Source organism: Buceros rhinoceros, unplaced genomic scaffold (assembly GCF_000710305.1).
Source record: "Buceros rhinoceros silvestris isolate BGI_N320 unplaced genomic scaffold, ASM71030v1 scaffold39583, whole genome shotgun sequence".
Classification (NCBI taxonomy): domain Eukaryota; kingdom Metazoa; phylum Chordata; class Aves; order Bucerotiformes; family Bucerotidae; genus Buceros; species Buceros rhinoceros.
This window is the reverse complement of record NW_010403779.1, coordinates 1-14,320: the sequence shown is the minus strand read 5'-3', so window position 1 is coordinate 14,320 and position 14,320 is coordinate 1. Positions and strand designations below refer to the sequence as shown.

At 45.5% G+C, this 14,320-nt stretch overlaps 1 protein-coding gene across 1 annotated transcript in view; it reads right to left on the bottom strand.

The window, feature by feature from the left end:
- Window positions 1-14,109, bottom strand: part of LOC104490793 (ATP-binding cassette sub-family A member 10-like) — a gene marked incomplete at both ends in the record, with an annotated part of 19,457 nt that extends 5,348 nt beyond the window's left edge. Inside the window, 28 exons of the mRNA XM_010133130.1 lie at window positions 6-82; window positions 656-711; window positions 792-871; window positions 1,144-1,284; window positions 1,507-1,626; window positions 2,074-2,168; window positions 2,448-2,523; window positions 3,107-3,285; window positions 3,660-3,751; window positions 4,190-4,307; window positions 4,666-4,786; window positions 5,317-5,408; window positions 6,019-6,075; window positions 6,874-6,999; window positions 7,643-7,753; window positions 8,126-8,296; window positions 8,580-8,693; window positions 9,174-9,311; window positions 9,597-9,724; window positions 10,134-10,300; window positions 10,986-11,181; window positions 11,353-11,472; window positions 12,086-12,225; window positions 12,531-12,621; window positions 12,756-12,894; window positions 13,259-13,378; window positions 13,727-13,902; window positions 13,995-14,109. Of these exons, the coding sequence (XP_010131432.1) occupies window positions 6-82; window positions 656-711; window positions 792-871; window positions 1,144-1,284; window positions 1,507-1,626; window positions 2,074-2,168; window positions 2,448-2,523; window positions 3,107-3,285; window positions 3,660-3,751; window positions 4,190-4,307; window positions 4,666-4,786; window positions 5,317-5,408; window positions 6,019-6,075; window positions 6,874-6,999; window positions 7,643-7,753; window positions 8,126-8,296; window positions 8,580-8,693; window positions 9,174-9,311; window positions 9,597-9,724; window positions 10,134-10,300; window positions 10,986-11,181; window positions 11,353-11,472; window positions 12,086-12,225; window positions 12,531-12,621; window positions 12,756-12,894; window positions 13,259-13,378; window positions 13,727-13,902; window positions 13,995-14,109 (3,356 nt within the window). The remainder of the gene's footprint in view (window positions 1-5; window positions 83-655; window positions 712-791; window positions 872-1,143; window positions 1,285-1,506; window positions 1,627-2,073; window positions 2,169-2,447; window positions 2,524-3,106; window positions 3,286-3,659; window positions 3,752-4,189; window positions 4,308-4,665; window positions 4,787-5,316; window positions 5,409-6,018; window positions 6,076-6,873; window positions 7,000-7,642; window positions 7,754-8,125; window positions 8,297-8,579; window positions 8,694-9,173; window positions 9,312-9,596; window positions 9,725-10,133; window positions 10,301-10,985; window positions 11,182-11,352; window positions 11,473-12,085; window positions 12,226-12,530; window positions 12,622-12,755; window positions 12,895-13,258; window positions 13,379-13,726; window positions 13,903-13,994) is intronic.
- Between the last annotated feature and the right edge of the window lie 211 nt (window positions 14,110-14,320).

The following is a 14,320-nucleotide window of genomic DNA, read 5'->3' as shown; positions in this document are numbered from 1 at the left end:
GAAGTCTTTTCCATTCAAATGCCCCATCCAAAGTCAGATCAAAATTATCCGTCTCCTGCTCACGAGAGAGTTCCAAAAACACCTGAAATGAGCAAGATAAAACTGATTATTCCTCTGACTTTCACTAGACACTGCAATGCTCCTTTACAGGAGGTTCAGCTCTGCAACCCCTGTGAGAGGGGCGTGAAGCAGCTTCAGGCCGGGAGTGTATGCGCAGTAGCTGGGACTCCTGTGTTCTCTGGTGTGACCTGCTGAGAGGCTCTGGCTGCCCACAGGTGTATTCGTACAGTGGGTTTTACCCACCGATAGATTGACATAAACATTCCTCATCTTTGCCACCAGCCTTGTACAAGCAGCGATAACCTGCTGCTTCAGGAGCAGCCATAGAGGCTGGGCATAGGCATCTGCTAAGACCATCCATCCCTTGGATGTGCCGTGTGTCTGTCCCCGTGGGTGAGCGGGGCCAGGCAGCAATACTTTGCCTAGGCTTGTTCCCACCAGAGAAAAAACCAAATCATTTTTCGCCACTTTCCCAGTAAAGGATGACCTGCCCACCACCCGCAGGCAAGTTTTCTGGTGGAGCAGTCTTCTGCCACTGCACTGGCTGAGGTCGCGCTGTGGCTTTTGTTCCCACTCATGTCTAGCATTGACTTGCCTGAGCCAAATTATTCAAAGAGAAGCTGTACTCCTCGAGGCTGAAGTTTCGTTTGGCTGTGGAGAAATGGAAAGTGAGACAAAAATTAGCAGTCTGTGTTCCACCTTGTCAAAAAGTCATCTCGTTTTGCTCTTACCTTCCTCTAGCTTGGAGAAAGACTGAGACAGGGGCAGTGCATCTTCCGTTGGGACCTTGTAGACTAGCAGAGAGGGGATCCTTCAACAAAAAGAAGAAAGGGTGATTCTTGCTCTTCTCTGATATTCTGGGAGCAAAACTTCATCTCACGCTACAAGCTGGATGTATGGAGCATTTGCTGCAGGGATCACAGCAGGGTTGGATGTGGTGACGTTATCAGATTTGATCTCCATACAGGGACTCTGAGATGTTCAACTGTCACCAACACATATCCTGCGTCTGGCCATCACACTGGCACATTTTTAGGGACAAGGTAGTGTTGAAACCACCGTTCATCCCAAATTTATAGTTACCGCTCCTGACGGGCTGCACTTGGGAAAATCTTCAAAATCTCGGCATGGAGAAGATCAGTGCGCTCTGGATCCTTGACCTTAATTTGCAGTAGATAGCCTTTGCCAAACTTGTTCTTCAGGTACTGAACGGAGCCAATGCACCTGCAGGGGAGGGAGGGGAAAAAAAAAAAAAGAGATGTCAGTGTGAAACCGTTACTGCCCCACTGTCTGTTCCTTCCCAGATTGTACTACTGGGGAAATCATGGGGAACACTTCTTAAAGCCCATGGTGATGGGCTCAGGTAGGTGGGGCCAGAAGAGAAGCCCCTGTTGCTGCATGGACCATTTCCCAGCTCAGCCGCGTGCCGACTGTGCTGCTGCCCACCGTAGCTGCCCAGACACCATGATGGCCACACGGTCGCACACCGCCTCCGCCTCCTCCATGTGGTGTGTCGTCAGGATGGCTCCCGTCTCCTTGGCTTTCAGGGTGGCACGGATCATTTTCCTGAGAGAGGGGAAAAAAAGGAAAAGAGTAGCAGCAATCACTCCCTAGGAATACTGGACACTTTTCTTATACCTCTGTCCCCCCAAACATCTCTCCCCTAAAACAAGTGCAAATACGTTACATATGGCACCTTCAGACCAACGAGCACGTGGTAATACTTCAAAATAATGACAAAAAAACATTTTTGACTTGGGTCTCCTTCAAAATCCCATATATCACCCTCCTGAAGTTTGCAACAAGATGAACATAAAAGGTTTTTTCTGTCTCCTTGCTCATGCTTTAGCTGGAAGGAAGCAGGAAAACAGAGTTTCCAAAAAGGCCATCGGCACGTGATGAACAGCACTAACTGCAGGTGGAGTGAGACACCCTTTACCTAACCTTAGGGCTTCACTCTTGGCTTCCAATGCCTTTACACCCTGGTGACACAGTGCCTGAGGTCCTACTCACCAGATGCAGCGCTGCCCATTGGGGTCCATGCCAGCTGACGGCTCGTCCAGCAGCAGGACAGTGGGGTTGCCCAGCATGCACACTGCGAAGCACAGCTACAACAGGGAAAAGGGTTTCACTCACATCTTTTGCAGTCCCTGGCACTCTTATCTACAAAGAGCTGCGAGCAGTGTCATTTTGTTTACAGGAATAAGGTTCTGATATGTAGGAAATGTGGTTTTGGAAAAGGCTCATTCCCATCACCCCAGCATGGGAGACAACACGATGCCCTCCCAGGTAGCTCTGAGCACAGGTGGGTTCCTCTGCTCACAGAAGGGATTTTTGATTTGTGCTACGAGCATTGCAGTGCTCATTATAGGTAAAACAAGACACACCTTTCTGGTTACCCCAGCAGAGAGATTTCTGATTTTTTTATTTAAATAGTCTTGAAGTTGCAGAGCCTTCACTATTCTGTGGGGAAAGGGAACAAGCGAAAAAAGAACATTTTTGTTATTCTCAACTCACTCTCATCAAGGATTCCCAAAATGATAACAAAAAGGAACTTTCTTCCCCCTGCTCCTGACTCCAGCTTGTGTTCATTTAATATTTATTACATTATTGAAAGGTAAGTGAATATTTGAAGCAAAGTGCATAAGCCACAAGCTCCTTTCTAAACCCATCATTAGTGTCAGCAGCATTATAAATCCTTTCCACCTCGCCAGTGTCAGCCGAGCGGGCAGTACGTAAGCACCCTTCCTTGTAACGCCGAACTATAACATCAGAGATTTTAGAAACGCTTCCTAAAGACAACATACTTAAAAGGGCATTAGTGGTAAACTTATCCTCACTAAATGCACTTAGGCAAATCCAAGATTTTCTTAACCCACTCAGTTATGGCATTCAGCACAAAATCACTTTTGCAGCTCCATTTCCTGAGTTTCTTTCAAGGTTGCCTCTAGCTCACGGTGAATTTGGAATTTCTGGTCCTCTCCCCATGTCCTAGGACTAGAGGATAAGACATTGACTGATCCTTGCACACACCCTCCACCCGTACCGGTTGACAGCAGCTGCCGTATCCTCCTTGCACACCCCCTTCACAGCAGCGTAGACCCGCAGATGCTCATGCACGGTGAGGTCTGGCCAGAGCGGGTCCTCCTGCGGGCAGTACCCCAGGAAGGTGGGCACGTGGTCCTGGAGGTAGGAGGTTGCTCCATCTCCCCTCTTCATCAGCACCTGCACAACCAGGCAGACAGTGTCGCTCTCCCACGGCCTTACCCAGATACAAGGGTATGGTTTGGAGTAAGACTATGGACTTCTCCGGGATATAGGCGAGGAAATACAGAGCAAGGGGGTGATTTTGCAACCTTCGTCTACATGGTTTCTAAATGTAAACTTGGCCAATCAGGGTAGATGCAACTGCTTGTCAAGGTTAGAAGCACCTCCCAAGATTTTTTATTAATACATTATTTAATTTAGCAGCACAATTTGTTCAGTTAAAACCTTGATCACTAATAACGCTTTGAAAAAAACTACAGCTTAGCCTAGGTGCAAGGTTTGCACTTGCACTTTTATCATGGATCTGTCCCTTTTCCCCAGACGCCTCCTACCTGCCCAGCAGTCAGTGTTGTCTCTCCAGTAATCAGTTTGATAGTTGTGCTTTTCCCAGCTCCGTTGGGCCCCAGAAGTCCTAACACTTCTCCTGGAACCAATACACATGATTTCTTAGTAATACCCCCCATCCAACAAATATATCAGACACAGTCCCACAAAAGAAAAGAAGAGAGAAGATGTGAATATCGAAGATCATATAAAAATAAACAGTATAAATATACGATCTGAGAGCCCATAATGTTTCAGCACTGAAACATTATGCAGAAACATTGATGCTCTGAGTCTGGGCAGCACTCCCAGGTCTCTCAGGAGCCACTAACTCTCCGGGAGAGAGAGGGCTAAGAGGATGCATCCACATCAAGTTGTTCATTAACACATCAACCACAGACCGAACATGCCGTAACCACAGAGCAAATAGATTTGACCTTCATGTCCTTGCTCAGATAACTGCGAATCTGCAGAGAATTAACTCTCTGGGTGTGATGGGGACCCAAAACAGGTCTAGGAGAACAGTTCCAGTTCTCACCTTTTTTGACACAGAAGGAAACATTTTTGGTGGCCATTTTCTTCTTCTTCTTAAAGAATAAACCAGCTTCCTTTATTTTATATTCCTTGCACAGATTGCTGACAACAGTGATTGATTTCTGAAAGCGAGGAGGAGGAAGAAAGACCAGTCTGTTATATTGGATAACATTAGTCCTTCAGTAACATTTTTCCCATTAAAAAAGACAGAAAACCTAAAGATCTTTGAATTTGGTTTATAGTTTACTGAGAATATGAGGTGCAACAGGACACTTTATTGTCCTTATTCATTTTAAACATCTTCCTTCTCTATCCTGATGGGACGCACACTGTACATTTGGAAGTTTGATTCTCCCAGCGAGAATAATACAGCCGGAGCACTGACCTGCACTTACTGACACTCGGTGGTTTGTTTTGTAACAGTGTGCTTCTTACTGGTGTAAAATAAAACAAAACCAGAAGGACACCACTCAGTTGTACCTCTTCCTGGCTCGGAGCTGCTATGGCATTTCTCACTGCAGCTCTTTCAGCTTTAACATCTTCATCTTCCTCTTCAAGCTCCCTGGGGTGCTGGTGGCTGCTTTCTCTTCTTGGGGAAATCCTGCAAATCCACCAGAATTGTCTTGGTATCTTGTTTGTACCCTCATTCTCCACCAACGCATTTTGGATAGAGCAAGAGGGAAGGTCCCTCTGGTTCAATGTTTCTTACGGCTTTTTTTACTTATTATTAATTTTTCTAGTATTTATAGTCTGTGATGTATAAAGCATCAGGCTGGTACATCCTCACAGCACAGGCAGCACCATGTGGAGGTACTAACAAGCTGGAGAGATATTTTGTATTATCATAGTCTCATGGCTTGGCTTCGCAAACGAAGATCTGGGAAGGGCTTTTCCCACGCTCACTGCAAGCCATGAGTGCACCCTTCGGGCCTGCGCGGTGGATTTTTTAGGTACTGTAGCATTTAAGCGACTATTTTAGTTATAAAGAAATTACCAGTATTAAAAAAACATGTTTAAAAATAGGGACAAAAAGGCAATGATATCTGATCTAAATGTTGCATTCAAGGAAAAGCAGCCTGGAAAGAGTTTAGATCCCACATGTGCCTGTGGTGCACGTGTGTTTATACAAACCTAAATATTGGGTCCTTTCTCAGAACTGTTCTTCCATATTTTATCTCCAAATATCGAAGAAGAAAAATGAAAGCCACAGAATGGATATAAGGCTGAAAAAAAGAGGTTGCCATATTAACATATTAAATATTTGCCATCCTACTATGGCTGAAACCGAGATGGTGGCGGTTTTATATTATACGTGGGAAAAAACGCACTATGCGAAACTAAAATCCATTAGCATCTAAGCTCAGGGTGATCCTGAGGGCTGTGAACTCTGCTGTCACTTACCGATACTGCAGAAAATACCAATGGTAGAAAGAAAACACAATTCCTAAAACAACAGGGCAACACGACGGGACCTGGGCTTATTTCATTTTCCCTTCACTGTCTCAGAGGAGCGAGGTGATTTTTGCATGGGGGGATAATCTGTCATTGAGACCCACCGAGACCTTCCTTCTGCATGGAGTGAGCTCAGGGTAGAAAGAAAACACAATTCCTAAAACAACAGGGCAACACGACGGGACCTTATTTCATTTTCCCTTCACCGTCTCGGAGGAGCGAGGTGATTTTTGCATGGGGGGATAATCTGTCATTGAGACCCACCGAGACCTTCCTTCTGCATGGAGTGAGCTCAGGGTTCTTGCCTGCTCCCCCATAACTGATGATGGGGTTTAGGAGGCACACATGCCTAAATAAAAGTGATCTGAAACGTTTTCTTACTGCAAAGACAGCTATTAGGACATGATTGCTTGGAGTTGGAGCATCTTCTACAAAAATCTGTAAGAAGAAAAAAAAATGTACACAAAGAACCTGTAATTCTTCAGTATAGTGCTGGCTAATTTTGGAAGGGTTGAAAGCAAACAACAAATACTTCAAAAATATACAAAAGCTTCTGATTTACCCCAAATCTTCAGCGTAGAGATGAACAAATACAGATGATTGACTTTGGGCACCCCAGTCCCATACCAGAAAATGTCCCGACACTCAGTACATTCATCAGATTCTCCTTCTGGGGGTAAGAGCCTATCACAGGGAAACATCTGGTCTCCTCTCCTTTGGGGTCCCAGAGAAAAGGTGGAGTGAGTGAGGTGAGTGGGACAGGATAGAGGAGGAGTCTCTTATTTGGACTTTACTCCTAAGTCATTTCTGGCTCATAAGTGGTCTTGCACTGGAGGGTTTTGTTAATTCTTAGTTGACTTTACATGACCGCCCTCAGCTGACGTGGAGTAAAGGGCCTTGTGAGTATTCTTAACTCTCACTTTGCTTTCTGTGCAAAGTAAGATGAAAAGATTCAAATTTTCTCTTATGATTGGTCAAGCCAAGTTGCTCAACTCTGTGTGGAAAGAATGAAAAGTGCTTACCTAACCTACAGCCTCAGCTCAGCTGCACGAGAGGGAGCCCCTAGCCATAACGAACTGCTGAAAAATTAGATCTGATCTGAAGGAGTCATTTGGAAAATCCCACCCAAGAGAGGAAACTAATGAGCCTTCCCAGGACACACCAGACTCTGCTCACAAGGGCACGGGGTTGTGTTTGGTGGTGGGGTGCCTCTCCCTGCCCAGCATCACCGCTTACCTTCTGGCAGTTGGACATTACACCCAGCAATGGGTACACGGGACTCAAGAGAGACAAAACGTAGAGGGAGGCTGTAGGATAGGGGAAATCCATGATTCTTCTGATGATATCAGAAACAAAGCATACCTAAAAACAAAACAAGAGAGTAATTCAGCTGATGGGAAAGGTTACACTCCTCACTGCTCTTGGAACTTGTATGGCCCTACCTTTCTATTTCCCTGTCGACTTTCTGAAAATGGACAAGGTGAGAAACACTGAGAATTCAGGAGGTCCTCAGCCATCTCTGCCTGAAGGTAGGCTGCTGGTTTGGGTCAGCCAGGGATACTTTTTCCCTGACAAAAGGCTGCTTCAAGCAGAAAAACGAAGCACTGGACATCACGTTCTTTCCCATCCCAGTTTATGCCAAATAAACCATCTCCTTCCCGGTCAGGCTTGGGCTATCTGTATCTACACCTGATGGCACATGTCTCATCACCTCATATCTCATGTCTAAGAGATATGGAAGAGGTGTCGAACGGAGCAATAAATAACTTTTTTGCCTCCATTCCTGCACCAGCTCAGGGTAGATCCAAGCATTTCTCCATGCCACAGCAAGACTGTGGATAGAGAACATGGTGACATGAATTTAATGTAGAAGTGACTGCTATGAAACACATGCCTGTATTTATGTCCTACATCTGTACTTGGTGTTTTGACCTCAAGTTCATCCTTAAGATCTCAGAATACATTTCTGTAAATGCTATAGCACATTACTGAGCCATGTGCTTACCACTATCAGGACACAAGACCAAAAATGACAGTTCCATCCTTTGCCAAAGATGAAGGAGATCAAGTAGATTAAGAGAACAATAGAGATTCCATAGCCTAAAGTGCCCATGATCTACAGGGGAAAAGAAAAAAAAAAAAAGCTTTAATTGGAGAAAATGGAGTAATCTAAACAACCAGAAACCTGTATATAGCAATGTGGTTCAGTTTCAACAATCATACCTGAAGATTAAAGCATTCAGAAATTACCACAGTTTAGCTGCTAAGTGTAAAGGAGTGTCTTAAAGCAAGATTTATTGCCTTTTATTTCTAGCTGGGGAAACGCAAATGACACGCGGTGAAATCAGGAGAAGATCAGTAAGTGTCTGGGGCCCCAGAGGTGTGCCAGCACCATCGGAACCCATGGTGTCTCAGCTCCCTCTCATGAGCTCAAAATATTACCCCCATCCCTCCCCAGTGAACCAGCAATCACCAGAATGGGATGTACCATAAAGAAGAAACAGTCGATGCTCCCGGAGATCTTGTTGCTCATTGCGAACTGAAGCCCGAACATCGAGAAGAGGAGGAGCCAGCACAGCGGGACGTCCACCAATGCCTGGCCACACCAGTACGCTGAGGGGAAGAGTCCCGAGATCCGCAGCTGGGCACGAGCTCCCACCTGGGAAGACACAATGCAAAAGGCATTTTATTGTCGGTGCCTGGTTGGCCAACTGTGCCCATGGGAATGGCTCCAGCAAATAACGAAAGCTGTTACCATTGTAACCCTGCGGTAAACTTCCACCTCTTTTTTGTCCTTTAGTACTTTGTGCTGGCTGCAAAACTGCTCATGGCAATACAGAGGAAAAAGCCTCAAGCTGCCCGTCATAGTCACACGTCTTCATGGCAATGCAGTTGTAATCCCTTCTGCCCACCCCACAGCTGCTCCACCACAAGCAACTTACCTTGTAATCCTGCTTGTAGTCCTTTGCAAAGTGAGGAGGAAAACCAGGGAATAACACCAGCATATAAAGGGTGTAAAAATCAATAAAATAATCCCAGAAATGTGGATTATTCGTCTGAAATCAGAAGAACAAAACATTTGTAGAAAACATCCACCATGTCATGGCCAGACGCCACAATTCATCTTACTGCATTTCCCATGAAGTACAGGGCAGTTTGAACTCGAAGTGGGATTCAGAACCAAATACTGGCAGGAGGAAAGTTTTCCCCAAACGCTAGCCCTGAAAAAGTCTTGCATGTGTGGTGCAGGTCCCACCCCTCCCTCCCACACTTGCAGTGAGCTATCCCTTCTGTCAGCTGATGGTCCAACGGCTTGAACTACGTGATGTAGAGAATAAGGAACCCCCTGAAGAAAAACGAGCTTCAGTTTGCCTGAAGTCAAACGTGATGGCTCCAGAGCTACCACCATGGAAGGTGGGTTTACGGGTACAGACAGCCCCATGTGGTTTCCTATTTAAATCGGCTGACTTACTGACCTTAAGCAGATTTAAGTACTATTTTCCAACACCTTCTGGCCTCCAGGCTCTGAGACTTACAAAGAAAAACGGATGACTCCAGATCCGAATGTGCTCGGTGGAATTGAGGGCTCTCAGCAAAGCGTTGCTAATGATGTTCACAAGCACTGGGAAGCAGTTGATGGCCTCCATGTGACATAACACGGTAAACCTGTAGCTCTTCAAAGAGCAAGAAAACAAAATGAAAAGTCTTGGCTTTTCACCTGGAAGCAGTAGAAAATAAACAAACCCGAAGAATCCATGTGAAGTTTGAAATGTGAAGTTTGGGGTGGAGGATGAGGGAAATAAGGTCTCCTCTAGCATGTAGTTTACTGATTAAAACACATTCAAATCTTTGTCCGTGTGCTTCACTCAATAGGATCATCCCACAGGTAGAGCTGATGGAGACACCTCAATTATTCAATTGTTGGGAAGAAACAGGAGGAGGAGAGCAAAAATCCTCACCTGACCTTTGCGAGACACTTTTATAGCCCCGTTGTGTTTTAGGTCCTCTGTGGTATTTTCCTCGTTTGTTATTTCCACTGTCAGATCTTGGCTTTCAAGCAGGTGGATGAAGTCTTCAATGCCTGTGCCTGGTGCGAAAGCCAAAAGCAGAAGAATCGTAGCATTCAGTGGAGTCTTTGACGATTTGGTTTTTTCAAAAACCTGTGACCACCAAACCAAACCCAAGAAAGTCTAATAACTGGGGACGTCAGATGGCACATACGTGGTGGATCATTGCACATTATTTTTTGAGATGTTAACGGATTTCAGTCTCGTTGACTGTATTTTTGCATTGTCATTTTTTTTTCTGCCTTTGCTGAGTTGCTACAGAATATGTTCTCCTAGTGATGGTCTGATGAAGCCGACAGTATCATACTCTGGCCAAATAATGTCAAATAACACCTGTTCATAGAAATGTTGAAGGTAAAACTCTGGAAGTAGAGTTTTGAACTTATTTTCCAGAACAGGACAGAATGTGGAAAGGCTTGTTCCTCTCACCCGTGTTGTTGTGGACCAGGAGGCTGGTCATCTCCGAGTGAGCCCTCTTCCCCAGGGGCACAAAGTACCGCGCAGACGAGAGCTCCCAAGTGTTCACATTCTGCCAGACAGCGATCAGGGACAGTTGCAAAACCACAGGAAGCAGAAGAATCACACAGAGCAGCAAACTACGTTAAGAAAGAGATGAAAAAATCTCTGAAAACGGATATTCAGCAGAACACATTTGCAGATTGAGAACAGCGTACCAAGGTCGGGTTACCCAGTGCTCTTCCTGCTAAAAATATTCGGCAATTTTTTTTTCTGAAATCTCAAGCCACGATCATTTACAGAGACCCTCATGGTTTAGTGAGGGAGGGGGCGGGTCATGAAATGCCTTAAGATAAGTTTTCCATAACTCAGCGTCTCTCTTCTGTTTCTTGTGCCCCACTAGGAAATGCCACCTTGAAGACCAGTGGGGCCAGCTGAGTTCAGACACTGGCAATGTGAGAGAAGTTAAAAAAAAATTACAGAGGAAGACTGAAAGCAGTATTTTCCCCTCCTCTCTAGTTTATTTTAAATCTTCCTCATCCATCATCCATAAAAAATGTTTCTTTCTTCAGCAAGAAAATGGGTTTCTCTTGAATAAATCACTCAGTATAGAAATGAAAATGTACAAATGGAGATTTTCTATTACTGGCCCAGGAAAGGAAGAAGCTTTCCTGTCCTCTAAGTGCTGACTACCAAGATCATTTGTCACCAAGACCTGATACCAATTAATCCAAACGCTCATTGATCAGGGGTGTGACAATTGTTCCCCCCGATGTGACTGTGTCTAGTTGCAGATCTGCAGGAAAGAGTCACTTGGGTACTTACATTGATTGCAGGTTTTTCATGGAACCCTTTAGCTTTAGTAGGTGCACCCATGCCATGGTAGAGACCTGCTGCCTCCAGAGAGCCAAGCCGCTGACTGTCACCTTCCCAGTACCCGAGAGCAGCAGGGAGTCCGGCTCCGTCTCGTCAGGGCATTGCGGTCCTGCTTCTGCCCACTCCTCCCCAGGGACATGCTCATCTGCAGAGAGATTTCCACATGTACATTTATGCCTAAGACCAACTTCCATGTTGTAATATGTGATAAAGTAAGAGCTGTCCAGTAATCAGCTGTTGGAGGCATGCCCAGGGGTTACTGCCAGGTAACCTTGCTCTTCAGCTGCAGATTGTGTATTTGCAGACACCATCGTACCTTCTCGGTCCATTGTGGCTCCATCCTCCAGTCTCAGGAAGACATCCTCCAGGGTTGTCATGCTAACGCCGTAATGGAGAACTCCCCGGTCAGAGCAGCTGTCCAGGTCACTGAACAGGTCTGCAGAGACAATACCAGTGCCTTCAAGGTTTTGAACACAAGCCTGTATCTCCAGACCTGGCCTTGGTTCAGCTGGGTCAGCCTGACTGGAGCATCTCTCCGGTGACAGGGAAAGCAATAAAGCAGCGAGCTGCCAGAATACCAAGGGCCTGGAGGAACCCAAACCTGCCAGACCTGTCGCTCACTGAAATGGTTTTCTGCTGAGCACCAGCACTTCAGGGCCTGCATCCACAGGCGTAGGGCTGTGGGACTGTCAGACTGGACGTGAGGGGAGTGAGGCTCTGCCTGGTGCCATTGCAGCACAGAGAGGGACTGGCTGCGGGGAGGTTTCTCTTGTTACTATCTTCTCTTAACAGAAAGAAAACTGAACCCTCAGTGACCCAGGAAGCCCAGATTAGCCTGCTGGGCTCTTCTTCACAAACACTAGAAAAGCCTTTGTTGTGCATTTTGATCTTAGTATGGATACTAAAATTATGGGGAAAACCCCAAAATGCAACAGTCCTCAAGTCCTTCAGTGATTCCTATAGAAAACCTGCCTCTTCATTTGTCTTTCCCCACATTTGAGATTATTTTTTTTCTGTGAATGATTCTCAGTTATTTTACTATACTTTACCTGGAAATTTATTCACATTTTCTAATGGCAGTTTATATCTCAGCTCATATTGACTGCGTCCTGAGAAGATGACATTGGGGATGTACCGTTTAACCAGAGAGGTCACGTTCTCTAAGTTGCAAGACTCATTGACATGGATCCTATTCAGGTGAAAAAAACATGCTTAGTTTTGAAAAACAAACAAACAAACCAACCAATCCACCCAACCCCCAAACAACAACCACCATTGTATTTGTTAGGATGAGCAAAAAGAAAACTCCAGCACATTTCATCCATTCCTTACTCTGGAGTAAATTGCTGCTTCAGTTAATTTAACTGAATATTAATTCAGTTAATATTCTTGTTTTGATGACACCTGCTGTACTGTTTCCCCCTTACAGTCGCTCTGGTGGCTCCTTGCACATCCATGTGCCCAGATAGCAGTGGTTGAGGCTGAAGTAGATACCTTAAATGGTAGCCAATCCCCCATTTTTTCTTCAAGAACAGAGAAGAACCGACACACTTCAGCCTCCCGTGTGAGACAAAAGCCTTGCGGTCTGCAGAAGGGAAAAGCCAAAGGAATTTCTGCTGCAGAGCAGCTGTTCAAAACTTTTTTTGCAGCTGAAGCTCACATGGGCTTTCTGCTCCAGGATTGTTCTGCAGAGATGATACAGGCTGAGTGTTTCCTTACCAGCGAGGGTATCAGCCTCATCCATGAACTGGGTACTGAGTAGGATCACCCGTCCAGCCCTGTGCTCCTTGAGGAGGCTCCACACCTGGTGCCTGGAAAGAGGATCCAACCCCGCTGTTGGCTCATCCAGGAACAAGACCTGCAGAAAGGATGAAAGTAGCCATTCCCCACTGCTGGAGCAATTGCACGTCTTTTGGGTTTGGTGTTCACCAAAAGCCTCAGCTCCTGAAGGCCAGAGACCCAGGTCACTTTTTATGCAAGGGCAGCTACCCTGGGAGCTGTGCAGAGGTCAGGGAACCACCCATCTGCTTTAAAACTAGACTAGCAAGATGGGTTATGTATTTAATTAAATGAAATTATTACATTTATTAATTTTAATAATTATGAGAGCTTTAGAGAGGTCTGAAAGTGTGCATGAACTTGTGGCTAAGTACACACATAAGGCTTTAGTCATGTTGGACATGCATATTCCACACACCACAGAGCGGTGCCCACTGCTTTACCTGGGGGTTTCCAAGCATGGCTATTCCAATGGATAACTTCCGTTTCTGCCCACCACTCAGTTTTTCAGCTTGAGTGTCTTGAATGTCACTGATATCCAGCAGTTCCAAAATGTTTTGCACCTAGAACAGCAGCAGGATGTCCATTCTCAGCACCAGTTGTCCTTCCACCCTTTACTAGCCATGGCTGGGGCTAAAGGCATCAGTTTCATGTACACCAGCAGGAGCAGCTGCTACGGGGGCTGCTACATCCCCTCACCTCCTTGGGTTGAGCAGAGGAATCACTGTGGGTGCATCAAGCCTACAACCTTGCCTACAAACCTGGCCGAAGCATGACACCAGCTTCGATTGTCAGAAGACACAGCCAGGTGGACCTTTGAACTTCCCAGCACAAAGAGTCTTTACCAAAACGTGGGGTCTGCCTACAGCCTCGTGTTGCTGCTGATGCATTTCAGGGGAACACACACTCACCTCTCGCTCTACCTCTCTGGACTTGATGCCCTTGATTTCTGCAAAAGTTTTCAAGTTTTCTTTCACTGTTAAGACTTCAAACTGTACGTTGAATTGTGGGCAAATGCCAATCATCCCTCTAATCTCTTCCCTATCTCCTGTTTCAGAGAGTTTGTAGTTGTATATGGTTGCAGAACCTGTTTACAGGAAAAAATGTGATGAGGTGGAATGAACTGGTCTTTACAGCTTCTGAATCAAGCCCACTCCATCCCATTGTCTGCCATCCTACCTGCTGAAGGAAAAGTGAGGCCACTGAGCACATTTAACAGTGTTGTCTTTCCAGCCCCACTGTGGCCAAGTAAGGCAGTGATCTGACCCTCATAAATACTTAAAGACAAACCTAGAATGGAAACAACATCGAGTTTGGGAAGACATGAGGTTTAACTTGCTGCTACTCTTTGTTGAAGACAATATGAGTCAAGAACTGTAAGAACTAAGTAGCCATAATCAGCCAAAAGTTCATGAAGCAATGTGAGGCAAAGCTCTGCATAACTAAAGGCATAAGAAGCTGCTCTGTATTTAGCAGAAAAGACAGAAATACAGTAATAATAATAA